We start from the raw sequence: 15,532 nt of genomic DNA, 5'->3' as shown, positions 1-15,532 counted from the left end.
ACATGCAGATGTTGATGCTGAATATTGCAAAGAATTTAGTGCACATTACGTCGTCAATCACTCAATCATGTGCCATCAAGTTGCAGTTATAGAAGTTTTGGCAAGATAATTGGAGAGGTTTTTCGCATCATGAAATTGGGTTGAAGACCCTCATTCGATATCTGGTACACACGTAAACCCAGTAGGCCTGTATACTTTATTTCGCCCTTCGGGTGAGAAGAGAGAATGGAGAAGATAAAGAATTAAAGACAGAAAACTACCGTGTACAAGAAAAGTGCTTTCTTTTCCAACCCAACTCAAGGGATTAATTTTTTTATGAATTATTCAGGACATCTACACAGTAAGTGAATTGCAATTTGTTAGCTGTTACTGTTTCTGTGTTATGATCTTAAATAAGTTTGAAACTTCAAAGGTCATAACAGAGTGAACACGATCGGTCTGCAGATTACTTGGCCTGAGAAAGAAGATATTTCTATATATACATGTAATTGTTATTGTCACAGTAAACAGAGAAGGGGAGAAAAAAAAACTAAAAATTCACTAAATCATAAATGGACTTAATTTTACATGCTCGGAAGTATATGGGGGAGGATAGACAAGCAAACATAAAAAAGGCAGTGTACTGCAACATATGCCTTTGGAAGCAAAGTGGAGATTTTAGTCACAAGTACAATAGCAAGAGCAAACGCTGGTCAAATGTTAGTCTTTACTTCATGGTTCCAGTTCTCAGAAGATGTAACAGATGTGCAACTGTATTAGAGAGCCACGACTCCCACTGGGCATATACCTTCAATTCTTCACGAACCTGTGTCCTGAGTCAGTGAAGCTGGATCTACTAGCTCTTCTGGGGGTTGCGTGGAGTGTTCTATATCTGTTCCTAGTTTGGTGGATTCCACTTGATCTATTGCAGTAGGGTTGGGATTCACTTGATCAGTTGCTAGTTTGGTGGATTCCACATGCTCTATTGTGGAAGGGTTGGGAGTTACTTGATCTAGATTTGGTTCATTACATTCATACTCTGAGAGAAGATTTATGAACTCATTTAGCAAGCGCTGTACTTTCCTATTTGATGCCATGGCTGGAAGGATATCTTCCCTTAGGAGTTTCTGTTTTTTCATTCCCTGCAGAGGCATTATACTTTCACTCAGACTAACAATTAGATGATTAACGATCAGCAAGAAAAAATAAACACATTACTAAACTAAAAAGGGGAAAAACCGAAAAGGTTTGTCACTTGACAAGTTGACGAATAGAGCCACTGGCTCATATGATTTAAAATTTTCTCAGAGAGTAAAATATTTACTGTGAATAAAAAAAGAACAAAGGGCAGAGATTGTAGGAGGCGAAGTGAGAACAACAAGATTTGATTCAGTTCAAGAATTTGTAAGGCAGAATTAAAAAAAAAGTGCAGAAAGCCTCACCAGCACACATGGGTCCCATGTAAGGTTTGTGGGATCTGAAGAAATTGACACAATCATCCCTGCCGGAGGCCCGAGAAAGCTCTCACAGACTTCCCGTAAACGGGATTCATCTGCTTCTCTGTATAAAGATGATTAAGTGGTTGGTACTTCAGCAAAAGACAAGTAAATAGATACAATGCATATAAAAAAATTAACAGGGCAGTCTCTCTGCAGCAGGTCGTGAATGGTTCCAATGAACAACGACATAACCTTGCCTGAGGAAAAAGCTGGTAAGCTGTAAGTCTCAAGTGCACAGGGGAAAAAGGGAATGAAAAACAAAATGCATATTGTGATTCTTACACGTGCATCTAACTATGAGATTATGTGATCTTCTTCCACTACAAAGACTTTTGACACCTACACACTCTTGACTTTTTCCCCCTTTCATTTTAAGGGTCTGAATCAAAACTGCAGCAATCTACATCCTATGCTTAGTTTAATTTTTTTTCCTTCCTTTCTGATACTTACGAGAATTCAAGGGAATAGGAAATAACATTCTTGCAGTGGATTATGAGCTGAATGATGCATGTTTGATAATTCCTTTTCTTTATGATGAGCTAAATTCATGCATTTTGTTGGGAAAGAAGATGTGGTTGCCGATAAGATAAATTAGCATAATATGGATTATGGACGACCTAGATGCTGCAGCATTTATTTTTATAATTTTAATTTTGGTTTAATTAGGGATGGTGGATCATTTTTTTATGGACTGTCGAGATTTCACCATGTCGAAACTGATGTTGGCAACTTAATTACACGTCATCACTTGACACATCAAAAACTGAGTTGACACAGTAACAAAGTGAGTTGCCACATAAGCAACTCATTTGCCACGTCAGTTTTTAGTGTCCCGACTGGAGCTGCTTGCATTATACAGTCTAGGGTTATAATGTGTGCCAAGTTGAGGGGTCAAATCTGCCGTTTTTCCTACTATACTTCAGAGGTTAACTTATGTGAGAGAATGTGTCAAAAGACCTTGCCAGTCATAAAGAAGAAACACCCAAAGCATTTACGACTAAAAAATGGGAGTCACAAACCTTGCAAGAAATCGAATATAAGATAGGAGGCACTGGCGATATTCATTAGGGGACTGCAGGGACAATGAAGCAGCTAACTGTGATTCCAAATGAGCACGAGTCTGCACCCCGTCATCAGTCACCCTTCCATTCACAACCACATAGCAACAATGACTGCAATGTAAGTTACTGAGCACAACTAAAAATTGTCAAGACCGAGAGGTATATGATACGCACCTGCTCCAACTTGGCTTTCTGGCCAGATACTTCCCTACATCCACCTGCAAAGCCGCCAGCTCACCACCCCGTATTGAACCCAAATTCCAAGAGCTTGCAAAATTTGATGCAGGGAAGCAATCATCGGCAATCCTCAGCCAACACTTCAGGCTCATGTCAAAAAGGAATGCATGGCGAGTAGCCAAAACAACAAGGGGTGACCCAGATCTTGAGAACCTTGCAGATATAACTTTCATGGTACCTGGGAAATACAATAACCCATCATGAATCGACTATATAAAGGCTCAAATATTGAGAAATTATCTGGAACGTCACAAAACAGATCAGTGAACCACTAAATCCGAACAATTCAGACACCAAGTCGATTTCCATGCAAAGCTATACCAGAGTCTTTGGCAGATGAATCATGTCCACCAGTAATCAAAGAAGCCAGTGTATCACGCAAGAGACAGATATTGGTGAGCAGATCCCATACATATATGGATCCCTTCCTGGTGACGAGAAGAAGCTTCCAACACTCGTCACAATCTATAAATATTGCGGAAGACCCCAGCATCATTGTTGGCATGGCCCGTCTTCCACACTTTGTATAAACCTTCAAGGCAGAAAGGAAACAAAAAAACTTATCTTTCCAAATCTAACTTTAAAAGAATTCTGTCTCTATGTCTGGAGAGATCATTCACATAAAAGATTATTAGCACATTCCACAATGCAAAACCCTATGGAAACAAACTCAAATAACAATGACGAGAACTTCATTGTCCAAATATCTAAATACAACTAAAAACTCATTCTTTTTAAGCAAATTCATATCATAATATTAATAGCAAAAATAATTTCCATGCCTGTGAAGTTCTCTGTCGTATTTACTCCATGACATGTTGGCATCCTTCCAACAATGTCAATGACAAGTCGAAACATGACAAATATGCATTTTTCACAGCAAATAGTTTACAACTTCTCAAATGAGTTTTGTTTGAAAGAACCCAGTGAGTGTCTTCCAGATGCACTAATCTCCTCAAATTTAACCAACTTGTGGGTTTAGAGTCATAGAATGTTGCTATATATATGACATATGCAACTCATCGCACATTCTCACTCCAGTACTAGTGTACAGTTGTTCTTTCCAGCCTCCAACTAGTGTTTGCTTTCCCAAATAATTGTTTCATATTTGTGGAAGTGACAAGAAATCTCAATTGAACATATGATTTAGACCTTAGATGTACATTGTGTTAGAGAACTCTCACACGCTTAAATCATCATTGCATATGATGAAACAACAAATAAATAAATAATATGGGAGAGTGACCAAATTATTGTATATAAGACAGACAAAGCTTACTCCTCGTTTCACCGCCGAAAACTAAACTAAAAGAGGCCAAAATAGTTCTTTGAAATGTTTAACTGGTTACTATTATGTTGAGGAATAAATTCCTATGGAAAATAACACATACCTATGTGACTCCCCCTACAACTCAGCCTACACATATACAGTTTGGTACTTGCGAATGCGTCTTTTTCCACTTCCTTAATCCCATATGAATTGAGACAGCCATATGAATACTCTTTTTCCAAAATTTCTATCACAAGCCATTTCACCTACTATATTTCGCTTCTTAAATCGTCACCAACCTTTCTCATTACACTATATAAGATATATAATTTTAAAGTACTCCTCAGATCAAAGATCTTGATTAGTGCTTTCCACTTGACTCCTATGCCAAACTTGATTTTCTATACAGCATTTTGAGATTTAAAAAAAATATATATACCACAAAAAAGGTTAAAAAGCAGGAAACGATTATCTCTACATGTTCTAATGTTCATATAGCTTTCTGTCCTCCGTGCTTAGACCCTTCAAGAGTTTTTTATTTTCAAAAAATAGCAAGAATCGAGAATGTAAAGCCAGTAAAATAACTAATCTTGGTTGCCCGTCTTAGAGCTAGTAGCAATCCGCTGGAAACTGAATCCACACAATATCTTTCAATACACCTATCCATCTGAACCCCATATATTTTACTCACTCATGGTAAACAACAAATAGAGCCCAAATGCAGTTGAACACGTGGCATTTTCTGACTCGAAGTGTCTAGTTGTCACTTTAGTTTGTCGACAGATATTTTGAGAATTTTTTTTAATAACAATGATAATGTCAAAAAAAGAAGATCCAGTCAACTATTTAAAAATTATATGGTGAGTTTTGAATATTCAGGATACACACACAAAGGCAAGAGCGTGCACACACAGAGCAAAGAGAACTGAAAATAAACATAATGAAAGACCTTTCTTGATTTTGCGTTAAAGTCTCAAAGAATGTTCAAGATTTAGCTATGTAACATGGACACACCATTTCAAAAATAATCCGTGTCGGATACGTATCCACGTGTCCGTGTCGTATCGGACAATATTGTATGTGATGTACCCCCATTTTTTATATTTTGCCATGTTAGATACTTAGTATCCGTGTCGGATCCGGACACACCTATTTGTGTCAATGTAACTTAGAGATTTAGCCATAAACTTTTAAGGGCAACTCAAAAAAATGTGTGAAATGCTATGTTGCATGGACACGCCATATTTCAATATTTATCCGTGTCGGATATGTATCCACGTGTCCATGTCAGACACACACGGACACATTGTATGTGATATGCCTCAATTTTTGATATATCGCCATGTCAGACATTTAGTATCCATGTTGGATACGCACACACTCATCTGTGTCAATGTAACTTAGGTCAAATGACTTCGAAGATCAGTCAGCATTCCACTTATTGAGGATGAGTTTTAATTCCCAAATTTCCACTTAAAGTATATTATATTAAGAACACAACAGCACAGATTTGATAGAAATAGATACTTAGGTGTTACCTGCAAACAACCATCTCCACACCCAACAGCCCAAAAATTGGCATTTCCAGCCAAAACGGTTATTTTCCCAGACAGTCTATCAGACCAAAGAGTCCGAGTCCCATGAGTACAAATGACTTCAGTTTCTTTAGTCATTAACGCATTTCCATTCCCAAATACATCATTCATGGCCCGTTCCACAGAGCGAGCTTCTAAAATGACAGGCATGCTATCTTCCCCTTCTTCCTTATCATAAACTGCAATAGACAGATTAGAACCAGAAGCACCTTTCAAACCTGAAACTTGTATAGTTCCCGAACGATCTAGAGTGGTCCTTTCATCAGTAGTTGCAGAGACAGGAACTTTTTCAATAATCAGGTTCTCACTAATGGCTGCCCTAGCAGTACTTCCAGAACGATCCTTAACCCCACCATGGATAGATTCCCCTCCATGGTTATGTTCTTTAAAGCTCCCATTTATTTTGGGAGAACCTTCTCTAAGGCCACCTTTGGCATTATCAGGCTTTTGGTACGCTAAAGCTAAGACTGCCCCAGAAGTAATTTCCTGATGAGATGGCACACCAACTGCTTCTGGAATAATCCTTTTTCTCCCATCAGCCCCCCTGTATTCCCTTTGCTTCACAGGACTAGAGTTTTGGGTGTTGCTCACCACTTTGTTCGATCTATCACCATTACTTCCTCCCTTTTTTGTACCATTTTCAGTTTGGGAGTGGGAATTTTTTTTATGGAGCTTATCCACTTTTTGAACCCCCACATCTACAGAAGTTTTGCCATCCGTCTGACTCTGTACAATGGAAGCCACAATCTTGTCCGGAGATTGCTTAGACGATGTTTTCTCTAGCAACAATTGTGCTGGGCTTTCAGCCAATTTCGCTTGCTGTCCTTTGCCATCACCATAACGGTTTCTTCTCAGCTCATCCAATTCAGTATCACTTAACCTGTGACCAAGTTCTTTTACCTCAAAATGAAATGTTGCCACAGTCCCATCCAAGGAACAGGCAAAAAGTGCATATCCATCGGGACTCCTGTTTCAAAAATAATGTGAAAAATAAAGTCAGATGGGCAGATATAAATCACCTAACCATAACACGACCTGAAAAAGCAAGTAACTAATTTACAATCCATTACCAGGATAAGTCGACAACACTTTGACTAAAGAAATGCTTGGCTACAAACAAGGGACGAGCGCTTGCAGTTGTCCATACGGTTATAGTACGATCCTGACTTCCAATAGCAATGACATTATATGGATGTGATTCTTTTGCAGCAATCTTAGATGTTCCATTTGACCATCCTACTGGCGCAGCTTTTGTTTCCTGGCTACTGGAATTATTTCTTCTAAACATTGAATGATTAAACTTTACAACGATAATAGGTGCATTATGTCCTAAGAAGTCGAAAGTAGCAGCCCACTCCCCTCTTTCCAATACAGGTGCAGAATGCCTTGGCTTCTGAAAACCATGAGTAGTTGTGATAAAATGTCCACAAGGTGACCATCCAAGCCGCCTAAAGAAGGTGGATCCAAGCTGCAAAATATTCTCTCATTAGAAAAGGAAATGGAATGAAAAAAAATAAAAAAAATGGTGTCAGTTGTAACATACAGATTTTGCCCAATGCCCATCAGTTCTGTGGGCAAGACTCCAGTCTCTTGTTCTCCAAATAATGACAGTCTTGTCATCTGACTGGCTTGCTATAAAGGAGCCAATTGGATCCCAAGCGACACCTTTAACCAGGCTCGAGTGACCCCTTAGAACGGCAGTGCACGTGCCATTGCTCATATTCCAAATATGGACCGTGTTGTCTAAACTACCACTGGCCAATATCAAGTCATCTGGAGAAAAATTAAGATCCACCTACTTCAAACATGGAAATACAATTATTCAGTTAGACTGAATACAATGTGATATATAGAAGCACGGGTTACGGATATTGAAAGACAGTTTGAATACCACATCCGCGCTGTGTCCCCTCAAAGTCATAGCAACTTTCCAGTTTTCAACATCTGGGGGATCTCCGCTACCAAATTCAGTGGTTCCTGTTCCTGGTTTTCTCTCATGAATAAGAATCATCTGATCATCAGATCCTGATGCAAGATATCGACCATGCTTAGCCCATCTAACACAGTTGACAGAGCCGAAATGATCCCGGAGAGTTGCCAGCACTCTCTGAGTTGACTGCTCACTTTCAGATTCTTTGCCCACACAAATCATGTTCCATATGCGAACCTATAAACATAAACACTACTCAACTCAAAGTGTAAATGAGAATAGGGAAATGAAAAAAAAAAAAAAAAAAGTACCTTGTGATCACCACCACCGGTTGCAAATCTGAGTCCACCTGATTGTATATCAATTGAGAATATTTGCAACCCTTCATGTCTAACCCAAATGGGCTTCTCTGCAATCATTTTTGTTTTGTTAAAACCCTAACAAGAAATTTGAGGGTTTATCACAAACACGTTAAGGTTTTGCATAAAATGATACATTGCTGCAATAAAAAAAAATCAAAATGGTATTTGACTTTTCACTATTTTAGATAAATAACGACATATAATGATATTTGTCGATATATATTCCTGATATTTTAGAAAAATAAAGATATTTGAACTGGCGAGTGATGACCAAAAAAATATGTATAATTGGTATCCTCTGTATATCGGGAAAATGGGACCTCCAATTTATCCAAGGATATGGATATTTTAGGGCTTGGTTTTCATGGCTACATGCCTACATCACCCCCCAAGATGAGTTCCGTGAACATGTATTTATATTTTATAGAATTATAAGAGACCCAACGCTAAAGCAAAGCCTTCTCCGTTGGGCCCAAGCTTGAAATGCTCACAAGTTGGACGTTGCAGAACAAGTTTAAAGGTGACCCAAAAGCCTACGTCAAGCAAAGCCTATACTCTGTACTACTCTTTTCAGTCTTTTTGTGCTGCTAAGGCTGAGTCCAATGGTGCATCCATCCTCTATCCATTCCACCAAAAAACAGTGTTTTGAGAATATGAAGTAAATTTTGGTGTCCAATGGTTTGGACCATTCTACACCACTTCGACCGGTGCGAAATTAAAAATAAAATAAGAACTGGTCATAATTAGCTTCTGACACAAAACAATTGACTCCATTTCAAATGACGCCAAATGATATGCTTAACCCATTCTGTGCCACTTCAAGTGGCACCATTTGCATTTATTCAATTTGGCTTCAATTCATTTGGCGTAGAATGCACTATGCATTCCTCAAAAATACTATTTATATATAGAGAGTGATATTCGGATGAAGAGTAAAAATCGCCGCTCCCCACACCACTTTTGTGAGGATACGGGGCCATTGGACATAGCCTAAGTCAGCAAGACAACAACATATATTGAGGTGCTCATTCAGTAATTTGCCTCGATTTTCATCTTCATTCATCCAAAAAATTGTGCCCAAATAATCTCGCAGTCTGAAGCTCAAGCCCAACTTGATTTGGCCGGCCTGGCCCTAAAGGCAAATGACGCTTACTTGTTTCATCTAATTTTATTTAGGCATACTTTTTACATGGATTTGATGAAGATTACTATATATACTAGCTTTGCCACGTTTTAGATTGTTGAGTGAAGCGGAGCCCATGAAGTTGACCAATTTGTTTTTTTTTTTAAATAAAAATAAAATAGACTTACAACTTTACCCGTGTAATAGATATTATCTACGATTGTGCCTCTATGCACGTGTCAAAAGTCAAAACATGTTTCTCCACTTTCTTAAAAGCCCACCAATGTTTAACAAATATCCAAAAAATCAGAATTTTAAAAACTACAAACTACCAAAACTGCCCCCATAATTGATGCTATTTGCAGAATTGCCACTGTGACAGAAACAAAATCTACTGTTCCTCACACCCCAGATTTTTTATACTGTTTAGATAAGATGAAGAACAACAATTTACTCGTTAAGCAATATCATGTTCTTTTGTTTTGGTTTTGCTTCTATTTATTTTGTTTTAGTGCTTTGTTGAATTTGTTTTACCTATCAATAGCCGTGCTAAACTGTAACCAACTAATGGAAACTTTGAGCTTTCTCAATTGTGCTTCTGAAATCGTATTTTCACGAAAGTAGAACACATAAAACACTTAGATGATATAAAACGCTTAGATGACAAGATTTAATTAGTACTAGTAGAACACATAAAACTTGTTTTGTCGATGATCCACCTACTGGAAAGATTCACTTCCTGGCCTGCGGCAAATGCCTTAACCAGGAAGATCTTTGTGACACCAGCAAGACTCATGAAGTGAATCTTTCCAGTAGGTGGATCATCGACAATGATCTCATTAACCGGAGGCCACAACATAAGTTCTTTGACCTTCACTCTTTTAAGCTTCTCGATGTTAAACTTCTCAACGTAGCCATGAATTTCGGTATCATGCCCACAAGTTTGCTAATGATCTCAAAATATTATGTTACACCTTCTTTTCAATCGCCACGCATTACACAGTATACAGTATCACTAAGATGTCTTTCTTCCTTCCTTTCCCTACTTACATATGTCTTCTCTGAGACATTCAACTACACTGTTGAGGGTTTCTATGATGGAATACTCGATGAAGCCAACAATAACTTGTTTTACACTGACTTGTCTAAAAGGATTCCTGAAAACAGGGAGTGACTCTTAGGGGCAAAACGGCCGAAAAAATAACTCTCAACACCACATTTTTTTTATCACTCACAAGGACCGGATAGATGAAATATCAAGTATACCCTTGACACGAAATAATAAACAACTCATCCCAACCAAAATGACCCGGTGTATTTGGGTATTGTTCATACCTCAACATAAGTTATGAACAATCAATGTCCGTTCACATCTATTTGGTATAAACTAACAATCGCTGTTCATACTTTAACATGAGTTATGCACAATCATTGTTTATGCCTCAACATGAGCTATGAACAATCATTGTTCATACCTATTTAAGGTATAAACAATCACTGTTCATACCTCAAACATGAGCTATGAACAATCAATGTTAATACCTTCGTATGAATATTAATTGTTCATACCTATTTGGGGTATGAACAATCATTGTTAATACCTCAACATAAGCTATAAATAATCATTGTTTATACTTCAATATGAGTTATGCACAATCATTATTCATACCTCAACATGAGCTATGCACAATTATTGTTTATATCTCAACAAAATATATGATTAGTAAGAACACCCATACCTTAGATGCAAGTCTGAACTGATAGCTGGAAACAATAGTGACTGCAATCAAATTAGCTAGTAATAATTTGAGTGGAAATAGCATAGTTAATTATTACTAGATTAACCAGTTGTTCAATAGGGAGGCTCATGAGTTGCTAGGTGGGCCATTAAGGATCTAAGCTTTAAGTCTCTTCCGAATTGTATTGCAAACCTTAACTATGACATAGTTCAAGTTTAATGTTAATGAAATGGTATGGGGAAAAAAAACACCTATTGGAGTAGTGTTCATACATATTTAGGATACATCAATATATTGTATGAGGTATGTTCATCTATTTGGGTACGAACAATCATCAAATTTCTCTGCTTTATATACATAACACAGAGAGTTGAAACCGTAAAACTGGTATTTAAAAAATAAATAAAAATTTATATGTTTTATATCCATAATAACATGGAGGGGTAAAACTAGTATTTTAAAAAAAAAAGTAAAAAGGTCGGGCCAACTTATTTTGTCCTTGAGGATTACTAAAATTGAAATTGTGGGTTCGTGGGTTATAAATTTGTCTTTGTGATTTACTAAAAAAAAAACGGTGTCCTCTACAGTTGTTTTTCCCCGAAATTGGTCCTTTAGACCATTTTTTCTTGTTCTGAAAAATAGGTGATCAGGTGGTCTTGGTTGTAGAGTAATTCACGACCATGGGATCAAAACAAAGTGAAGCTCTAGTCATGTGCCCACTTAAGCCCATTGCCTTTTTAGTCTTTTGTGTCCTGATTTCCGTATTGGCCCAATATCACAAGACCTAAGTCACCTAACTAATAAATCCAGCCATATATTTATGTGCAAATTATAGTATATTCACCAGTACTAGGTAGCTCTGATCCATTGAACCTGTGCTGCATGGGTACGACCAAAATATCAATATGTCGACACGGACCATGGTATGACACAAATTCGGCATCGGAGTGAGTAAACAAAAAAAAAAAAAAAGGATTTTTAGAGAAAGAGGGCCAAAGAAACAGAGAGAGGGAGGGAGAATCATTTGATTTTAGTAGTTTAAACTCGAAGCTAGTTCAATTTTTGAAGAGAGAGAGAAGGGGCATGAACCATATATAGGGTTTTAGGGAAGAAGATAGTCGGGAATAGAAGAGAGAGAGACAGGGGGGGGGGCATGGACTTATTGGGCGTTTTTAATCAATGTTTAGTTTTTTGAATGGGCTTTTTATTATTTTTAGTTTCAATGGGCTTACTGATCAAAGCCCAATCGTGTTATTATAAGAAGTTTTCCAAATCCTACCAGGCCTTTTAAACCTTTCTATCATAAGAGAAGGTCTAGCCACACTTGCCCAGGAATGTTTACCTATGGGAGCCATTGATTAAGGCCAAAACATGCTATTAGGATCACCACACCCCACCTGTGAGAGGGAAAAGCAATGAGGGAGGTCCTCATAAAATAGTCACAAAAACGTAGCAATGCATTAAGCTACATTCCACACCCCAAATCATCCAAGGCTTTCACTTCCCACCCATACCTTGCCTTAGATGAAGAAGCACGCAACTATATGAGACTGAAATGAAGAAACTGCACCATTACATGAAAGCTAAGTTTCAGTAATCAGATCCACCCAATCGAAAACCAACTCAGAGAAATGATGGACTCATCTCTCTTCATAAGCACCAAGCCGGAACCATATTGTTCATTTGACCAAGGAAATCACCTTCTCCAAAGAAATGTTTTCACTCTGGAAAATAGCCTTGTTTCTTGTCACCCAAACTGACCAATATACCGCATATGGAAGCAACTTCCAAGTGATTGTCTTGGACCCTTCAGAGTTGAAGAGAGGCCAATTAATTGATAAACAAGTCTCTAAATTATATCAACTGACAACCACCAACTCAGGCTATATTAAGGTTAATGATAATGAGGAACCCCCTAGGTATAGGGAACTTGGTTGGTGATGCCCAAGGGACATTTATGGTTTCTTGCAGGCCACATAAGAAATTTTGTGGCCGAAGTATGGCTTGTAAGGGAAGGACGTACTAAAGCTAATTTCACCTATGAACTATATTTGAGAAAAAACATTGTAGAATCAGAATCAATATCAAATATTAAAAGAACTGTTTTTTTTGGACTGGGTAAGTGTAAATTCTATTAAAATGAGAAAAAAGTACGAAGTGTTTAGGTTGGGCAACATACTGCACTATCTAATGGCTAATGCATACAAGAAATGAATACTCATCACCTAAAGTAAAAAGTATTCTCATTATACAACTCTCATGAAACACTAATATGGTGCTTTCCATTTCTGTAGCCAGGGAGGTTTTTCGTCAAGTACAAAACTTCTTGTTCATTCAATGCAGCACCAGCCTTTGACAGAGCATATGCCGAAAAAAGTTGGCCTCCCTCCAAATTGATGTGATATTAAAGGTGTATAGCTTCCTCTGGCAAACACTGTTTATGTGGTGTTTTGCACGTGTCTTTGTTTCTGTCCCTTTTTGTTGGTTGTATTTTGCGTGTGTCGAATGGTGCTTCCCCCATGTTTTAGGCCCAACTTTTGTTATAAGGGAAAATACACCAATAGTATATAAATGTTAAAAGCATATCATTGAGCAATTTGTTCTATATATATATATATCTAAACACCTTTAAAGAGGCACACCCGAGTTGACCAACGTAGCTTGAGCCGCCAGCACATAGAGGTGTGGGCGAACTAGCCGTGCACCGCGGTTTTTATCCTAACTCGATTCACCATATGTTGTTTTTAGCCTATTAAGCCGATCGGCTGTACGTCCAAGCTTTTGATCCAATCACAATGCAACCCCTAGTTTCTCAACTCCAAGCCGTCGTCCGCAACTTCCACTGCTTTCTTCACCCTATCAAAAAACAGATAAACATCTAGATCCAAACAATTCGTCTTTGGGGTTTTTGCTCAACAGATAAAAAACAAAAAACACCCAAAGAAGCAAAAACAAAATAGAGCAACGAACAACAGCCTTCCAGATCCACAAAATTCACCCTTAGTTGGTTTTGCTTCTTAACATATCCAAACCAAAAAACCAAAAGAAGCAACATAGAAATTAACAACAGCTATAGGTAGTTGCTTATTATTTTGTTCTTCTTTAATTTGTTTCGTTATTTTGATGTTTGTGAATTAGCATGATATCGTTCTCCGAAGACCCAAATTGTTTTTCAGCATTTTTTAGTAAGTATGAGTCGTGATTCGTGATAAGTTTTTGAATGGGTAGTTACTCGAGCTACTGAGTAGAAGAATTGGAATGTAAGGACAACATACATTAATTAGTGTGGTTATTAGAATTTTTATATCAGTATATGGTCCCTGTGTTATCAACTCAAAAATAGTTTTGTTTGTGTTATTGTAGGTTTGTAAATATTTATATTGATCTCTTATTGCTTTAGCTAGATAGTTTGAATACTTGACTTCTGAAATGAATTCACCAGTTACGTCGTCATCTTGGAAGCCTGTAAATTCTAAAGGATAGCCACAACTGGAGTTTGGTAGATCCCAGAAAGTTGAGGTTTGAATATGCATTCAGTTGTACTGACTGTCGCAGAAGGTTTGTTTGGCTAATATGTATAGGTTGAACTAGATACTAGGTTATATATGCTAACCCTATTTCACATGTGCGATCGGAATATTTTTGAAAGCGGGTGTCATTCCAAATCATATCATCTAAAAATTTGTCTGCGGGTTTCAAAAACTTCCGGAGCATCCTAGCAAATTGCAACTAGAAAGGGTAAGAGTTGTTTCTTTCTTTTTTTTGTTAGGGGTGTTAGATTAACCTTTTTACTGAAACATGCAATGCATAGTATTCATTTTGTAAGTAATATACTAATGTAATAATTTTGTTCAGTCTTATGGCTGCTTCCTTTGCATATTGAAACATTCTTTTCCTATGCAAATCAAGAAAATTCAAAGACATCCCATGCACAATTAGAATGCCCTGGAGAACATTTTGTTTTTGACATGTGCTTGGATTGGTTGGTTTTAAGATAACATGTGAACACCTTATGTTGGTTCTTTTCCATAGTTTATTTTTCACACCTTGGTGATAAATTTTAGGGTTAACGAGTATTACCCCCACCCACCCCACTAGATGAGTCAATTAGGACCCCCTAGATGGAAAATTAGGGTCTCCCATCCCCAAGTACACACACAAAAAAAGTCAAATTGGGTTGACCGTGTTTTTTTTGGGTATTTGGGGGTAATTTATTAAGAAACTTGATCTGTATCGAGTCATGTTCCTTTAAGTGATTTTTGGACTTATCAAATCTCAAAATTTATGGGTCAAATTGCAGTGTTCCGACTTTCAATCCATGATATGTAAATTTAATTTTGTATTATATATATCAGTCATTCTCTAAAAAATAGTTACTTAAGTTAAAACTTAAAAATAAGTACGTAAGTAAAACTTTACCTAGAAAATGAATTCAACCCTAATATTTTGAGGTTATGAAGCACTCACCATAAAGATTATCTCTACAAAATTTTAACGCATTTGGAAACCTCTAACATTGATAAAAATTGTTGTTATTTTTAAAAAGAAATCTAATGGTCAAGAAATATTGAGTTTTTGCAATCATTTTTTGCCAATGTTAGAGGTTTTCAAATGAACTGAAATTTTATGGAGATGATCTTAATGTTAAGTATATCATATCCTCAAAAAATTAAGGTTGAATTAAAAAATAAAAAGGTTGAATTAATTTTTAGGTAAAATTTTATATATATATATATA

At 37.2% G+C, this 15,532-nt stretch overlaps 1 protein-coding gene across 3 annotated transcripts; it reads right to left on the bottom strand.

The window, feature by feature from the left end:
- Nucleotides 1–449: 449 nt before the first annotated feature.
- LOC147482838 (protein HIRA-like) lies at nucleotides 450–8,325 on the bottom strand. 3 transcript variants are annotated; one of them, XR_015203889.1, is made up of 10 exons: nucleotides 7,883–8,325; nucleotides 7,533–7,808; nucleotides 7,185–7,436; nucleotides 6,712–7,109; nucleotides 5,585–6,608; nucleotides 3,098–3,308; nucleotides 2,714–2,954; nucleotides 2,498–2,620; nucleotides 1,422–1,675; nucleotides 450–1,121 (listed from the first exon to the last, which is right to left on the bottom strand). XR_015203889.1 is itself a non-coding variant. In XM_086576100.1 (10 exons), the coding sequence occupies exons 1-10, from the start codon at nucleotides 7,988–7,990 to the stop codon at nucleotides 798–800; spliced, it is 3,075 nt and encodes a 1,024-aa protein (XP_086432226.1). In that variant the 5' UTR covers nucleotides 7,991–8,325; the 3' UTR covers nucleotides 450–797. The 3 variants fall into 3 exon arrangements, 2 of the variants coding, with proteins under 2 accessions (XP_086432226.1, XP_086432227.1); XM_086576100.1 differs by having other exon boundaries at nucleotides 1,422–1,539; XM_086576101.1 differs by having other exon boundaries at nucleotides 1,422–1,539; nucleotides 7,185–7,439; nucleotides 7,883–8,233.
- Between the last annotated feature and the right edge of the window lie 7,207 nt (nucleotides 8,326–15,532).

The sequence above is a fragment of the Coptis chinensis genome, chromosome 8, assembly GCF_015680905.1.
Source record: "Coptis chinensis isolate HL-2020 chromosome 8, ASM1568090v1, whole genome shotgun sequence".
Taxonomy (NCBI): Eukaryota; Viridiplantae; Streptophyta; class Magnoliopsida; order Ranunculales; family Ranunculaceae; genus Coptis; species Coptis chinensis.
This window is presented reverse-complemented; position numbering and strand designations above follow the sequence as displayed.

Excerpts from the sequence above, each read along its gene's own strand:
- LOC147482838 (XM_086576100.1), bottom strand. The coding sequence starts at position 7,990 with ATGATTGCAGAGAAGCCCATTTGGGTTAGACATGAAGGGTTGCAAATA. Across the intron at positions 7,110-7,184 it reads ATGGGCATTGGGCAAAATCT|CTTGGATCCACCTTCTTTAG; the intron begins GTATGTTACAAC and ends AATATTTTGCAG. Across the intron at positions 1,540-2,497 it reads TATATTCGATTTCTTGCAAG|AGAAGCAGATGAATCCCGTT; the intron begins GTTTGTGACTCC and ends ATCTTTATACAG.